The sequence below is a fragment of the Stegostoma tigrinum genome, chromosome 3 (genome assembly GCF_030684315.1).
Source record: "Stegostoma tigrinum isolate sSteTig4 chromosome 3, sSteTig4.hap1, whole genome shotgun sequence".
NCBI lineage: Eukaryota > Metazoa > Chordata > Chondrichthyes > Orectolobiformes > Stegostomatidae > Stegostoma > Stegostoma tigrinum.
Window position 1 is genome coordinate 32,285,973 of NC_081356.1, and position 15,152 is coordinate 32,301,124.

At 40.4% G+C, this 15,152-nt stretch overlaps 1 protein-coding gene across 6 annotated transcripts in view; it reads left to right on the forward strand.

Moving 5' to 3' along the window:
• Window positions 1–15,152, forward strand: part of LOC125450935 (sorting nexin-30) — a 47,741-nt gene that overhangs the window by 16,785 nt on the left and 15,804 nt on the right. For all 6 annotated transcript variants that reach the window (XR_007247181.1, XM_048527402.1, XM_048527403.1 and 3 more), the window contains 5 exons: window positions 3,007–3,195; window positions 5,406–5,516; window positions 9,707–9,865; window positions 12,800–12,995; window positions 14,311–14,510. Coding sequence is in view for 5 of the 6 variants with exons in the window: in XM_048527402.1 (XP_048383359.1) it covers window positions 3,007–3,195; window positions 5,406–5,516; window positions 9,707–9,865; window positions 12,800–12,995; window positions 14,311–14,510 (855 nt within the window). In the remaining variant the exon portion in view is untranslated. The remainder of the gene's footprint in view (window positions 1–3,006; window positions 3,196–5,405; window positions 5,517–9,706; window positions 9,866–12,799; window positions 12,996–14,310; window positions 14,511–15,152) is intronic.

Consider the following 15,152-nt stretch of genomic DNA (forward strand, 5'->3'; position numbering starts at 1 on the left):
TATGCTGTTGCTTCATATGTCAGTTTAGTTATTTGGGACTATCCAGGGTCCTTTGCTGCAACTCTATACTGATTAGCTGTCTTGGTTTCCAGGCTGGGATTCTACATGCAGACAATCAGCTTGGTTTTAATTAGGTTGTGTAGGATGCTTGCCAAATTTGGGGGTCAGGACCAGTTTTACTATTGCTCCTCAGTTGATTAAAAGATAATCTGGGACAAATCACAGGTCCTGCTTTGATAAGGTAGTTCTATTCTCCTATGCAACATGTTTGAATATAACAACTTGGTATGCTGCCTGGCTGCTTTTGAACTCTTGTTTTCCTGCCCTTGATAATTAGTGCTCATTGCATTGTGCTTCCATTTTCACCCCTGTCTGCCTGTTGATGAAATGGCAACTAACATGTTTATCTTGTCGTGTGCCTTGTTCTGTTTTTTTGATGTTGTGAACCAGCTGTAGAAAGAATGCTGTTCATGAGCTTCCCATGAAAAGGATGGCAAAATCTGTGTGCCTTTTAGAGTTAACTACTCTGGCGTTCCACTTTGTACCCTTCCTTCCACCCACTTCCCCCATCCCACTGATTTTAATGGAAGTGTTTTCTGACTTATCAGCAGCTTCATCAGAGCTCAGTTCAAAATTTTTGTTCATGTTTTGATTTTGAAACTGGTCAGATATGTCATTACAGACCTCTGGAGTAGGTGGGACTTGAACCTAGGGCTTCTATCCCAGAGGTAGGAACCCTCCTCGATTTGTAGCATACAATGCAGAAACTATCTTTAACAGTTTTCCCTTGAATATGCTAGAGTTGAAATTCAATTCCAAGTTTTAACCACAAATGTGTGCTAATGCTCAAGGGAATGATGAACTACAGGTGGTTTGGTCCACTACAGATACTGCCGCCTTAGATGGCCCATAATGTACAAAAATTCTAATTTCTACGAATATGTTGGTGATTTTTTTTATTGAATGTTTTATAACACTGCTTTTGGTTACACTTAAGGTATTTGAGCAGAGTCAACATGGTTTTATTAAGTCCTGTTGATGAATCTGTTGCTGCTCTTCGAGGTAACACCTACTGTTGTAGAGGAACTGATGGATGTGCTGTACTTGGATTTTGATAAGGTGGCATGTCAAAAGTATGGTGGAATATGAAGCTTGTGTAATAGTCATCTGTTGACATGAATAGAAGTTTGGCTAATGGAATGCAGAAAATGAAGTATAAATGGTTCTTTCAGGCTGACCAACATGTGATGGGTTTGCCACAGGGATTAGTTCATTATGAATGAAATATAATCAATGCATTGCAAGTACATTTGCCAAGTTTGCTGATGTATTGAAGATAAGAAAACAAGCTGTGAAGAGTTCGCAATGTGCCCCATTCGGTGGTCAAGAACGCCCTTGACCATGTTTCCTGCATTTCTTGCTATACCCCTTCCCAGCAATAACTACCGAAAAAGAATCCTTGTCCTCACGTACCACCCTACCAACCTCCAGATACAAGACATCCTTTAAAATTTCCGCCATCTGCAATCTGCCCCACCACCAAAGACTGTGTATTTTGCTTCCCCACCTTTTTCTGCTTTATGGAGGGACTGCTCTCGCACGCTCGCTCTCATGCTCTCTTGCTCCACAATCCCTTTTGGCCCCAACCACTCCACCTAGCACTTATCCCTGCAATCAAAGAAGTGCTGCTACTGCCCCTCCCCTCCCCAGGCCCCAAGGAGAATTTGCATATCAAACAGATGTTTGCATACACATCTGCTAATGTGGTATACTGCATCCACTGTTACTGTTTGTGGCCTCCTCTGTTGGGAAACCGATCGGAGGCTTGGGGATCAGTTTGCAGAACGCCTATGTGCAGTTTGCACTAAACAACTGTGCCTCCCAGTTGCAAACCATTTCTTCTATTTCGACTCCCCCTCCCATTTCTCAGACAACAGGTCCATCCTGGGCCGCCTCCAGTGCCACAACGATGCTACCCAAAGATTGCAGGAACAGCAACTCATATTCCGCTTGGGAACCCTGCAGCCCAATGGTATCAAGTGGACTTCAAGTTTCAAATTCTCCTCTCCTCCTCCTGCATCCCAAAACCAGCCCAGCTCGTCCCTACCTCCTCAAGCCCCACCCCCATTTCCTACCTACTAACTCATCCTGCCCCCTTGACCTGTCTGTCCTCCCTGGACCGACCTATCCCCTCCCTTCCTCCTCACCTAAAAGTCCCCTTTGCAGGCTCCATCCCCACCTCTGATCTGTCTGTGTCCTCTCCAGCTTCTACCTTCTCTATCCATCTTCTATCTGCCTCCCCACCTCCCCTCCCTATTTATTTCAGAAACCCCTTCCCCTGCCCCCATTTCTGGACAAGGGTGTAGGCCTGAAACATCAGCCTTCCAGCTCCTTTGCTGCTTGGCCTATTGTTCATCCAGCTGTACACCTTAATCTCAGATTCTCCAGCATCTGCAGTTCCTGCTGTCTCTGAAGAGGCCACCAGGTTATGAAATGATGTGGCTAAGTTCAAGGTTTTTCAAAAAAGGTAAAGATGTGGCAAATGGAGTATGATATGAGTAAACGTGAATGCTTCCATTTCAGTAGGAAGAACAAAATAGAATGCAAACCAAGAGGATGCAGAGTCATGTGGTGGTCCTTGTGCATGAGTCAGTACAGGTATAGCAAATAATTAGGAAAACCAATAGTCTTATTTAAGAGGGGAATTAACTACACAAGCAAGTTTTTTTTGTTTCATTTTGGGCAGAAGTGGGAAGGAGTATGGATTAGCGGTTGTGGTCTAATCAGCTGAGATTTGTTGAATGGCTAAGCAGGTTCAAGGGGCTCAATGGCCTAATTCTGATTTTTGTGGGATCTAAGTTGACTTTTCTCAACTCTTAATATGCATTTTATAGTTTTAGAATTGAGTTAGCAGATCATTGTTTCCACAACTGGATGTCGTGCCTTGTATGGTGTTCTGTATGATCATCTATTCTAAAAGATCAAAAACTCTATCCCGTTTTCTAGGATCAAATGTTACCCAACGGGACACCAGTGGAGACATCAAGTCCTGCATCTTCCTCGTCCCTCCTCAATAGGTTACAACTAGATGAAGAGCTGGATGGTGAAACCAAAGATCTCTTTGTTACAGTGGATGACCCAAAGAAGCATGTGTCTGCAATGGAGACGTACATTACCTACAGAGTTATGACAAAGGTATGAGCAAATCCTTATCTTCAGGATTTCTTGCTATTTTCAATGTTGTCATTTTTAAGCTAATAGACTCCCTGCGTTGTTGCTTGTCATGTGTTGGGAGTCCTTTGAGCCGACTGTCTGGATGTGGGTCAGATGACAGGGTTTCAAGAGTCAAGGGTTGGAAGGACCTCAAATAAGGGTTATATTGTGGGCATTTTAAAGGTTGTGGCTGGCAGTGGGTTTTTTGGAAAAGCTGTCATTTTTAACTAAACTTGTTATGCACTCGTACTGACACTTAGAAAACTAGCCCAGCCAAAACAAAAATTTTTAGAGCCCCTGCTCAGCTGAATGAATTTCCAGCCCTTGAGTAAGAAGTAGCTTTTGTCAGTCAAGTGCTAAGAGACTAGTACGCGCAATGCTTCGGGATGGGCAGTAATATGGTGTACTCTGCCTTCCTGTCATGGGGAGCAACCAAAATGACTTGTGATATAATTGGAATAGTCAAAGACATAATTAATGTGTCCACCCACTTTCATTCCTTTCTAATCTGTTACAAGTTAGAGATTGGCACTTTCTCCCTGACTGTCCAGTAGCATGTTCTTTTTACCTAGGATTATTTAAATTTCCTTTCAACCAGTATTGCATCAGGTTCTCCTCAGACTCTTTCAGTAATGTATCCAAAACCTTAATTGCTATCTGTCTGAAGGTTCAGATAGTGATTAGGTGCTGAGTTCAGTCTCTTGTGCTGGAATAAAGGCCTTGTGCTACCATATCCTCCATATGTGGCAGTCTTAGTTGTTGAATAGTGTGACCTGAAACCATGAAATTGTAACATTTGTTGTCAAAATGAATGCTACTGTGACATGTGTAATATGTAACTGTGTTTCTATGATAAATTGGATTTAAATTGTGGAAAGAAATTACACCTTTGGTTTTGAAAAAAACTGAAATAATCTTGCAATCAAAGTTCTTGGCATAGCTATTTTTCCAAATGTCAAACTTTAACTTGATGCTTTCTTTTTAATAGTAGTGATTCTGGCAGGAGAAAGTAGGAGACTGATCTGTAAAATACTCCATCCTGATTTCTGACTTACCAACCTTGATTTGAAGCACTTGTGCCAAAAAGCCTTTGATCCTTGATGGGGACTGATTTTTGATTATCTACAAATGTTTTCAAATTCCCCATATTCCTCAACAGGGGGGGAAAAATACTTGACACCTCTTAAGATCAATCTTACTTTGTAACTGTGAAGCATGAACCAAAAAATGCATCTCAAGGTGGTTTTAAGTTAATTGCTCAGTTAGAATTTTGCATATTGCCCCTTCTTTAAAAGTAGAAAATCTGTTTAGGATGTTCTGAACATTAATTTTCAAATGCAAGTTGACATCCCATAAGACATAGGAGTGGAAGCAAGGCCATTTGGCCCATCAAGACCACTCCGCCATTTAAATCATGGCTGATGGACATTTCAGCACTCCCCCGTAGTCCTTGATTCCCTCTGAGATCAAGAGTTTGTCGATGGATGCCTTCAAGGCAGAGAATGTCCTGGCCTCCACTGCACTCCGTGGCAACAAATTCCACAAGCCCTACAGTCTCTCTGGCTGAGGAATTGTCGTCTCATTCCCATTTTAAATTTACTCTCCCCTAATTTTAAGGCTGTGCCTATGGATCCTAGTCGACCCACCTAACGGAAACAACTTCCCAGCGTCCACCCCTTCTAAACCATACACATCTTGTAAGTTTCTCTTAGATCTCCCCTCAGCCTTCTAAACTCTGAGTACAATCCCAGGATCCTTAGCCATTCATCATACGTTAAACCCACCGTCCCAGGGATCATCTGTGTGAATCTCCACTGGACACACTCCATGGCTAGTATGTCCTTCCTGAGGTGTGGGTCCTGAAATTGGACACAGTATTCTAAATGGGGCCTAACTAGAGCTATATAAAGCCTCAGAAGCACATCGCTGCTTTTATATTCCAATCCTCTTGAGATAAATGTCCACATTACATTTGCTTTCTTAATCACGGACTCCACCTGCAAGTTAACCTTTAGAGAATCCTGGACCAACACTCCCAGATCCCTTTGCATTTCTGCTTTGTGAATGTTCTCACCATTTAGAAAATAGTCCATGCCTGTATTCTTTTTTCCAAAGTGCAAAACCTCACATTTACTCACATGGAAATTCTGACCTGATGCTCCCTGGTTGCTCATGCCTTTGATTATTTCCAGACCACCAGAAATGAGTTTGATTTACCAGAGTACACAGTCCGACGTAGATACCAGGATTTTGATTGGCTGAGGACTAAACTGGAAGAATCTCAGCCGACTCATCTTATTCCGGTAGGTAACAAATAATTGTCTAAGTTTGCTTGCTTCTGTGACTTTGTTTGTGGTGTTTATACTGGTGTTTATACACTGCACTAAAATCTAAATACTAATAGCCATTTCATTTTCTGTCTTCTTCAAATCATCTATTTAATCAACTTTTAGTATTGTCATTATAACTGCAATGCTCATTAGAAGTGAGTAATGTGGAAATCTTAAGTTGATGCATATTCCTCTCTTTGGTTTTTTCATCCTGAAGTTGTTGTGGTTTTTTTTGTCTGATGGTCTGACAACTCCTGAGAGATCCAGTATGAAATAAAGACTTCCTTCCCCTTTGTCAAAAGAGATTTATTAATAATTAATAGATTAGAAGGTGTAGAGCTGGATGAACACAGGCCAGGCAGCATCAGGCAAGCTGACATGTCCGGGGCTGGACCCTTAAGGGCCCAGACCGAAACATCAGCTTTCCTGCTCTTATGCACCTTGGCCTCCTGTGTTCATCCAGCTCTATACCTTGTTATCTCAGACTCTAGCATCGGCAGTTCCTACTATCTCTCTTTATTGATTACTGTTTTGGAGGTCACAAAAATGATACTTGATCCTTTACTTATACCTGCATGATTTTCTTAAAATGCAGGAAATGTGGGATAGCAGCGTAGAAGTCCTAAACTCTTTTCTGCTGTCCCTGGTTTAATTTTACTTTAGCCACCCTGTTTCTTGAGTCCATAAATGGTGAGTTACAGTTGACCCATCTGGCTTGATTGAAATGCACTTACCCAGGCTAGTACATGGGCAGTTTTTTGGGTCTACATGGTATGGGATAACAAGTGATCTCACCCAGTAGGGAGTTGTAAAAGAAAGATGACTCTAATCCTGTTCATGGGCAGTCAGTTAGATTCCTATAGCAATGTTGCCTGCACTAGTCTAATGTCAACAATGGGGCAACTCCAGTAGTACTTGTGCAGAAGCTTACCTATGAAATGTGTTTTCAATGGAGACCCATGGCATGCATGTTTTTGGAATGGCATATACTGCCCTATACTGTACATTTGCAATAAGAGTCAGTGGTCTTTTAAAGGATGACTGTCTGTGTAAGCTCCAAACTAACAATGTACTAAAAGGAAGTGTAGGTTCCTTATTTCCCCACCAACTAACTGTATAAAGTAGTCAAAAACATTCCAATGATGCCAGGGTGTTCGTAGGAGAAGAGGGACAAGTCTCTCCAAAGATTATAATGTTGAAGAAAGTGTCGCATGTTAAGTTGCACAAAGAACTGAAGTATTCTGAGGTGCATCCTACTCTTGACTCGCTGCATTCTTGTATGTCTCAAATTTCGTGTAAACAATTTAACCTATCAGAATAGGATTGAAAGAGCTTAAACACTTTGTACAGAGGCTGCACAAATAGCAAGAGACATTGATCCTTGGATTTTTCAACTGCTTTTAAATAAATGCAAAATACTGGTTGCAGTGTTGGATTTAAATATGACTTTTGGCCAAAGAAATTGCACTAATCTGCATAATACAAGTCTCCTCGACAAATCCGCAGGTTACAAATAGCCCGGATTTTTACTATTTGTAATTCCCTTGGCTGTCTGCTTCAGAGCTGCAGTTGGATGGGCTGAACACCCCTCAGTTTCTCTCTCTGCTCCCTCCCCCCCCCCCCCCCCCACAACCTTTCTCCATTTCCTGAATACATGGATGACCACAAATCCCCTTCTCTTTGCCTGTCATTGGTGTTGAAAGCATTGCTCAGCTTCTTTCACCACCTTTATGAATGGTTTTCGCTTGGCTGAGAAGGCCTGGAGTTGGGCTTGAATGTCGAGCATTTGGTTTGTGCCAACTACTGTGCTGCAGGTGACATCTGTAATTATGTGAAACTGAAATGTAATTGGAGTGTCAGCATATCAACCATATTTCTCACTTTGGCATAATCATATTGTCTGAGCAGGTTGACTTGCAGACTGTTGCATATTGAGACTTTTTGCTTTCCTAATGCGTAGCATATAATTTGGCTGATACTGCAGGATGGCACAGCTCAGCTATTAGCACTGTTGTCCCTCAGTGCTGGGGATCTGCATTCTATTCCAGCCTTGGGTGACTGCCTGTAGATATTGCACATTCTCACTCTCTGCATGGGTATCTGCCAGGTGCTCCAGGTTTTCCTCATTGTCTAATGGCATGTGTGGTTGGGTGGATTGACTGCTGTAAATTGTCCTGTGTCCAGTGATGTCCAGGCTAGGTGGGATAGCCGCGATAAGTGTGGGATTATAGGTGTAGGCTGCAGATCAATGACTGGGTCAAATAATCAGTGCAGCCTTGATGAGCCAAATGGCCCCTTTCTGCACTGGTGATTCAATGATCAAACTACAAGCTAATGTGCAGTGAATTGCAAAGCCATCATTGTAGTTCAGGGTACAATTCTTCTAATGGCATCAGTAAGTCTTTAAAGTTGTCTAGTGCAGTGTGGTTGAGTTTGGGTCAGCTTCAATCTATGGCAAATTCTTGGTCCTTTTGATACTTTGACTTGATGTAGTTTTTTTGGTGATGTAAGTGTTTCTTTCTAAATAAATTTCTGGCAGTCTCAGCCCTTGAATCTTAATGGCCAGCCCTCACTTTTATGTTATAAACTCATCCTAGTGGGTCAGCAAACCCACAGCAGCTGGGAAATCACTCAGCTGACTGGCTCTGGAACAAGTCTGTTCACTTTTTTTTTTCCCCTGAAGTAACATTTTGAGATCATAATTTGTTCTCTTTTATTCAAGTCTCTTGTAGAAACTGTTCAAGGATTGGCAATAACTCTTTTAAAACAGCTTTTGCACTTTTTTCATTCTGGTATAAACATGAAGTGGGATGGCTGACAGCATTGTTTGTGCACTTGTCTATACTGTAATGCACAGTTCAAAGGGTAATAAATGTTTCTTAACCATATAGCTTAGTGCACATTCTCTGTGACCTGAATCTAAATGGCACACTTATTGCTCTGCCATGCAAGTAAATACCCTTGCAGCATCCCTCTACTCCACGTTTCTCCTTTTTTAATGTGCATGTTTTTCAAACCTACCCCCTTTGACCAAGCTTTTAGTTACATGACTTAATTTCTCCTTGTATGCCTCTGGTTTAATCTTTAGAATGCTTTTATGAAATGCCGTCAATTTTTTTGTTACGTGGCACCTTTTTTCATGTTCGTTGTGCTTGTTAGATTAACCTAGGCCATAGTCTTGGCCCAGTGAGGTGCAGACTCATCCAAGTTATGTTTCTTCTAATATGTCTCAAATTTCATGTTAAATTGTTTTACAGTTTACCTATCAGAACAGGATTGAAAGAGCTTAAACACTTGGCACAGAGCAGTTGAAAAATCCAAGGATCAATGTCTCTTGCTGTTTGTGCTGCCTCCTGTGCCAAGTGCTTAAGCTCTTTCAATCCTGTTCTGATAGGTAATACTTCTAATACTATAGCCTCTTAATTCATCACCATCTGCCTCCTCTGTCCATTGCACTGATCTGTTTATGTGCTCGGTATCTGTTTTTCATGTAACAATGCAATATTAGTGAACTGTTCATAATACCCTATATCTTCCAGCTTAACTAGTGAACTGTGGTTGTCATGCTGTATTTACAATACAATGATATCCTTTCAAAAATGGTCACTTCAGGGGATGTGTTAAGTTGTGCTATATTACCTAGAATTGTTTAGAATTTTACAGTACAGATATGGGCCGTCCAACCAATGGTTGTACTTGTGTTGTACATAAGTTGTCCTCCACCTCACTCCATGTAACCCCATTAGCATATCCCTCTCTTCCTTCCCTTTTTATATAATCTAGTAGATTTCTTTAAGTGTACACTATTCATCTTGCTAATTAACAAGTTGATGAGATCCATGTTCTACTGAATTCCTTACTAGGTTTTAGTGATAATCTCATTGATTCCTAGTCTTGTTCTTTGCCACAAGTGAAAACATCATCTCTAAATTTTTATCAAACCCCTCCAAAACTTGAAAGCTTTTTCAGGTCATCTAGGTTTGTTTGTTTTGTTTTTCTCCCTAGTCCCAGTCTGATCAATCTCTTGGCAGTCATACACCCAGATCAATTTTTGAGCAGCTTGAGTCAATTTCGTGGAATTTTAAAATCCAATTTGCAGATGGTGGATAGGAGGAAAACTGTAAAACTACCAATGTTAGTAAATTGAGACGACTTTTGTACAGCCTCTTCCAGAAAAGTTTGTAGTAAAGGGAGTGGTGGATCGCTTTTCAGAAGACTTTGTGGAAACTCGAAGGAAAGCCCTGGACAAGTTTCTGAAAAGAATTGCAGATCATCCTGTTCTCTCCTTCAATGACCACCTCAATGTCTTTCTCACAGTAAAGGTATGAAAATTTTAGACTTTAATCAAGTGTTATGAAGGAATTGAAGTTTGCTGCAATGCAGTATAAGGATCCAGCTCTGATAAGTGATGGCAAATAAAATAAAGCTAAATGCCAAAGATTTGGTACAAATGTGATTAAAGAATTAGTGTGTAATGATTCAATGTTAAGCAAGAATGGTTTTTTGATCTATTGATTTGCACTAAATTGGGCAACATTGAACTGACATCAGTGTATACTGTAGTTTCACCTCCAGGATCAGTACTGTTCATTCTTGAATCTTATGATGTGTTAATGTTGTTCTAAGGACAGTGCTATTTGAACTTTTCTCCAGAAACTTGTGGTTTTTGTAAGATGGCTTTTGAGTGGACCTTTGAATGTCATTTTACTGCTGATATATTTTTAAATGTCCAGTAATGTAGTTTTTGAATTGTAACTTGTGCAAACCCTACCTGTATATATTTTCCTCTAATATAGCAGTGGCAGCCTTGAGTGTTGAGAATGAGGTGAGTGAACAATTTTGTTCTTAAGGGAGAAGTGCCATAAAATTGATGTACTTGCAGACTCCATTGCATGTGAATCTTAGACTTCCCTGCAGTGTGAAAGCAGACCACTTGGGCCCTTTTTTGAGTCAGCACTAACCTGCTGAAGTGACGACCTTGCTCTCTTTTCCTACTCCCACTCCTCCAAAAAACATCCCTGTAACCCTGCACTTTCCATGGTTAATCCATGTCACCCAGATATCCCTGGACACTATGGGCAATTTAGCACAGCCAGTCTACCTAACCTGCACGTCTTTGGACTGTGGGAGGAAACCAGAATACCCAATGGAAACACCCACGCAGATACTGGGAGAATGGTATCAGGTTTCTGCACATTGTGATTGGAATGATAGGTTTTTTGTTCCACAAGATAGTGCCAACCCTTCACCTTGGCAAGATGACATAACCTTTGACCACAGCAAAGTGGTGCCAACTGCCTGACCTCTAGAATTTTACAATGTAATCCTAATGAACTGCAAAAAGGCTTATTGCTTATGCCATTGGGGCAACTAACTGTGCCCACATTCCTCGTTTCTATTATATGAGCCACAAAAATCTAAATGTCAGACTTGAAGTCAAGAACTGAAGGTTTCACGAGGATATGCAGCTCCAGTTTATGGCTGGAATTGTCTTATAGTGAAACGGTTATGCAAAGCTTGAACACAGCCTTCCCTCGGATCCAGCCTAAGCAATGGGTCTGGTAGGTGGATGATTTCATGATCACTAAATGAGCAAAGTTAGAAAAACATCACCAACTTGTTATTAGCATATTCACCATGATCAAGTTGACCAGGGAAGAGAACAACAATTAACTTGTTTCTAGATGCAACAGTGGCATGAGTGAATAATGAATTCCTTAGCAGTTTTTACAGATAGACATTTACACACTGACCAAATCCTGTTACGATAGTCCCCTCCAGTGTGCATAAACAGCTGTGTCAAGACTTTTGTTTTTAATGAGTGAAAGTGCACTACAACACCCTAGAGCTGTGCAAAAAAGAGCAACACCTATAGAAACCCTTTGCAAGCAATGGTTATCCTAACAGCAGATGTCTATCAAATAAGAACACTGAAGACACTATACTCCAACACTACCCTGCTCTATATTGGGAACTTATGGAACTGACTCCAAGACTTCTATGACCTCTTGGAATCTTTTTTTAATTTTGGTATGCAAACCAACACTACTCAAACTCAAGACCCCTTACCCACAATGAGCAGGACAAATGTGATATACAGAATACCATGCAGCAACTGAGGAGCAATTCTTGGGCAAATGGGCAAGACACAATCTCTCCTCCAGTATACACTAAGACCAACTTGCCACAAAACAGCATGACCAACTCTCCCTTGTTTCTAGTCACTCTGACAAAGGAGAACATTCAAATTAACTAGGACAGACAAAGCAAAAGACAAGTGGGAATTCTTGGAGCCTCATTTTTCACCCACTGGTACCATAAAGTTGAAATAGACTGCGTCTCCATCTGCATACCACTATGGAGCAAAACTAGAAATCACAACCCGACAACAGGTCAGACCATATAAATTCAGAATGGAACATAATGGTGCTTCATCTGTGGCTAGACAGCCCTGAAGATGTCACTTAGAAAGGGGACATAAATATTTGCATGAAAACCAGTCAACTCAATGAATCAACCAGCAACCTCCAGAATTGATCAGTCTTTTATTTTAGTAAAAAATCAACCAGTCAAATTTTGTGGGGTGGTAGTGGTTAACACTGCTACCTCCACAGTATCAGGGCCTGAGTTTGATTCCACTCTTGGATGGTTGCATGTGGAGTTGCTAGTTTTGTTAAACTTGGGTTCATTTTTATATTGCACTGACTCAGCCAATAATCTTTTTCTGGAGGAGTATAATTCTAGCTTGAGATTCAAACAGCCTGTTTCTGAATTTCTTTCTAGGTGGTATGTAACCAACTAGTTGAACTGTATGAATACAGGGAACTAGTGTTTTGTTTTTGAGGTGATAATGTAAGGAAATGTAGTGCATAAACAATTGCAAAAAGCAAACTTTTGTGCTTTGACTGCAAACCATTAAAGCAAACAAAATACAAATTGGAAGCAGAAATAGGCATCATCCTTGAAAAAGGTTGTTCAATCTATTGTGCCTGTGTTGGCTTTCAAAGAATTTGGTTGGTTATTCACTTGCCACATAAACATGCAACTTTTTCCACTTCAAGTATCCACCTCCTTACTAAAATTGTATGTTGAAACTGTTTCCATTTGTTCTTTCAGCGCTTTCCAATTTATGAAAATTGTTTTCTTCTCATCCTGACTCTTTGCCAATCATCTCCCATTCTAGGTCTGGGTAAGAAAACCTTAACTTTGTCAGCTGGCGACTAACTATGATTTCTTTTGGGGTTTTAATCATGTAGGATCTGAATCCTTATAAAAAACAAGGCCTAGCTTTCATCACAAAGGTGGGGGAGTCTGTAAGATATGTTACTGGAGGTTACAAGCTAAGAAGTCGGCCTGTCGAGTTTGCTGCTATGGGGGATTACTTGGACACATTTTCGCAGAAGCTGGGTACAATTGACCGAATTGCACAGAGGATAGTCAAAGAACAAACAGGTAAGATACTATATGCTTGTTCGTAACTTGTGTATGAGGTCTTGAGCACTGTCACGTTTTTGGTTAACTCTTTTTAAGGGAGGGTGTTTTAAGTTTTTAAATTCTTGCTATTGGAACTCCCAGTTAGCACCTCTTGGTTTGTAAGCTGCTTGGTCATAACTCTTACCACCATATATTTGCTTGGGACTGATCTGACTCAACATAACTTCGCTTTCCAGTTGGAAAGCATTTGTTGCTCAGTGATAGTCTTGGTGATACCCAGTGGCCTCTGATATTATCTTGACTGTAGGAAACTAGCTGTTTTGATATGCTTGAAGCCCTAATTATTTAGCTTTCAAGTGCTGTTAGTCAAAGTTCATCCTGTCTTTGAAGTATCAACTAAATTGTCAATTTTTTGACTTGACTTGACTTTTTTTTTGCATTAAACTGATTTTAGGAAAATCTGTTTCCATTGCCATCTCCTGCAAAAGAGAAACTCCCTTCTGGAACAGCCCCGGGATCAATACCCAGCAGGACTGCATACCGACCTGTGAATTTGACAGCAGAATTAAGATCTATTTCCCAGGTTTAGTGTCCATTGATTGCAGCTCATGGAAATGGTGAAATCAATCCCAGCTGCTTGTAGCAATGTAGTTTCTAGGCATGATCATTGAGGGGGAAATTAATCAACAAGCCAGGTATACAAACAACTGATAGCTTTACATGTTTAATCAGTAGCCTCCAAATGTTTTCAAATCCCTGTCCATTTTCTTAACATAGTACCCAAGCATGGAGATTTGATCTTTGATCTTTAAACTTGAATTTGTTGTCTTGATATTCTGCAGTGCCACACAGTCAATGAATGTTTCAATAAATTGAATATACAATAATGCTTGCAATCCAACCTGGCTGTTAAATTGCAAACTAGACTCTATCAAAAGTTAATCTGTCTGGTAATATATTTCTGGATCAAAGATTTGTGTGAGGTAGCTTCTAAAGTGTGATGTTTTCTGTGCACTGTGAATGGCCTAGATTAGCTGGGCAAGTCTGGGCTGGGACTTTAACCCACGACCCCTGTTCTGACTGAGGTGCTACATTGGAGGTAAGATGCAGTTGCTGCAATTCAGACCAAAATGGAACACCAAGGCACATTAGTTCCTTCATATGAAAGGAAAATTGGTATTTTTTAGGCATTTCATTAGTTCTGGTTAAACTTTAATCTTCAGGAACATGGAGGATGTGAGAAGGGGAGAGAAGGATCTTTTCACTGGTGTAAAATAGACAGTTTTATTGGCTTGCAAGATCTGAATTGAATTTTTTGTGTAAACTATTGCAGAATATTTAGTGGAGCTTAAAGAATATGGACCCATTTATTCCTCCTGGTCTGCTATAGAAGAAGAACTCAACAAGCCTCTCATTGGGGTATCGAACTGTGTTGGCAGCAACTGCATAGCCCTGGAAGATCTATCTGAGGACATGTCTGATGACTTTCTTCCAGTCCTTCGAGAATATGTACTGTACATTGAATCAATGAAGGTATAAAATTTTATATCAGCTTTCTTTTTATTAAGAAATGTGGTATTTTTAATGCCTCCTTGAAGTTTACCTCTTTGCTCTAACTGTAAAACATGTGCTTTGTTTTCTGTTCAGATTTGTGGTGTGCATTGCTGGCAAGGATTTTTTGTTCTTGCCCATTACTGATTTTGTCTCTGAGGGGCCTTGGTGGCAACTTCAGAACTGAGTGACTGGCCATTTCACATGATAACATTTAAAACCCAAAGACTTGGAACAATTTGAACTTCTGTCTCTAGATTATTGGCTTCTGAATTAGTGGTATGCTAATATTGTTGCTGGTCAATTTATGGAATATCAGTAGATGTCCAACTCAAAAGTTAGAAATTGTTCAAAAGCAGCTGCAGAATCTTGTCTATTTCAGTGTGCAAACCTTGCACTATTCCACTTTAAAACTTCATCCCAAACCTATGGTAGAAAATTGCATGATGTCTGGAATGCAACATTAACTTGACATGTTAGTGTTCCATGACATCCTGAAGCGTCAGTGTTACTTACGAATTAAAAGTTGATCTTGCAACTTGTAATTCATGTACTCATTGTGATTCATATTAGATATGTTGGTTCTAGAATATGCTCAAAAGTGCTTCAAATCATTTATTTTGG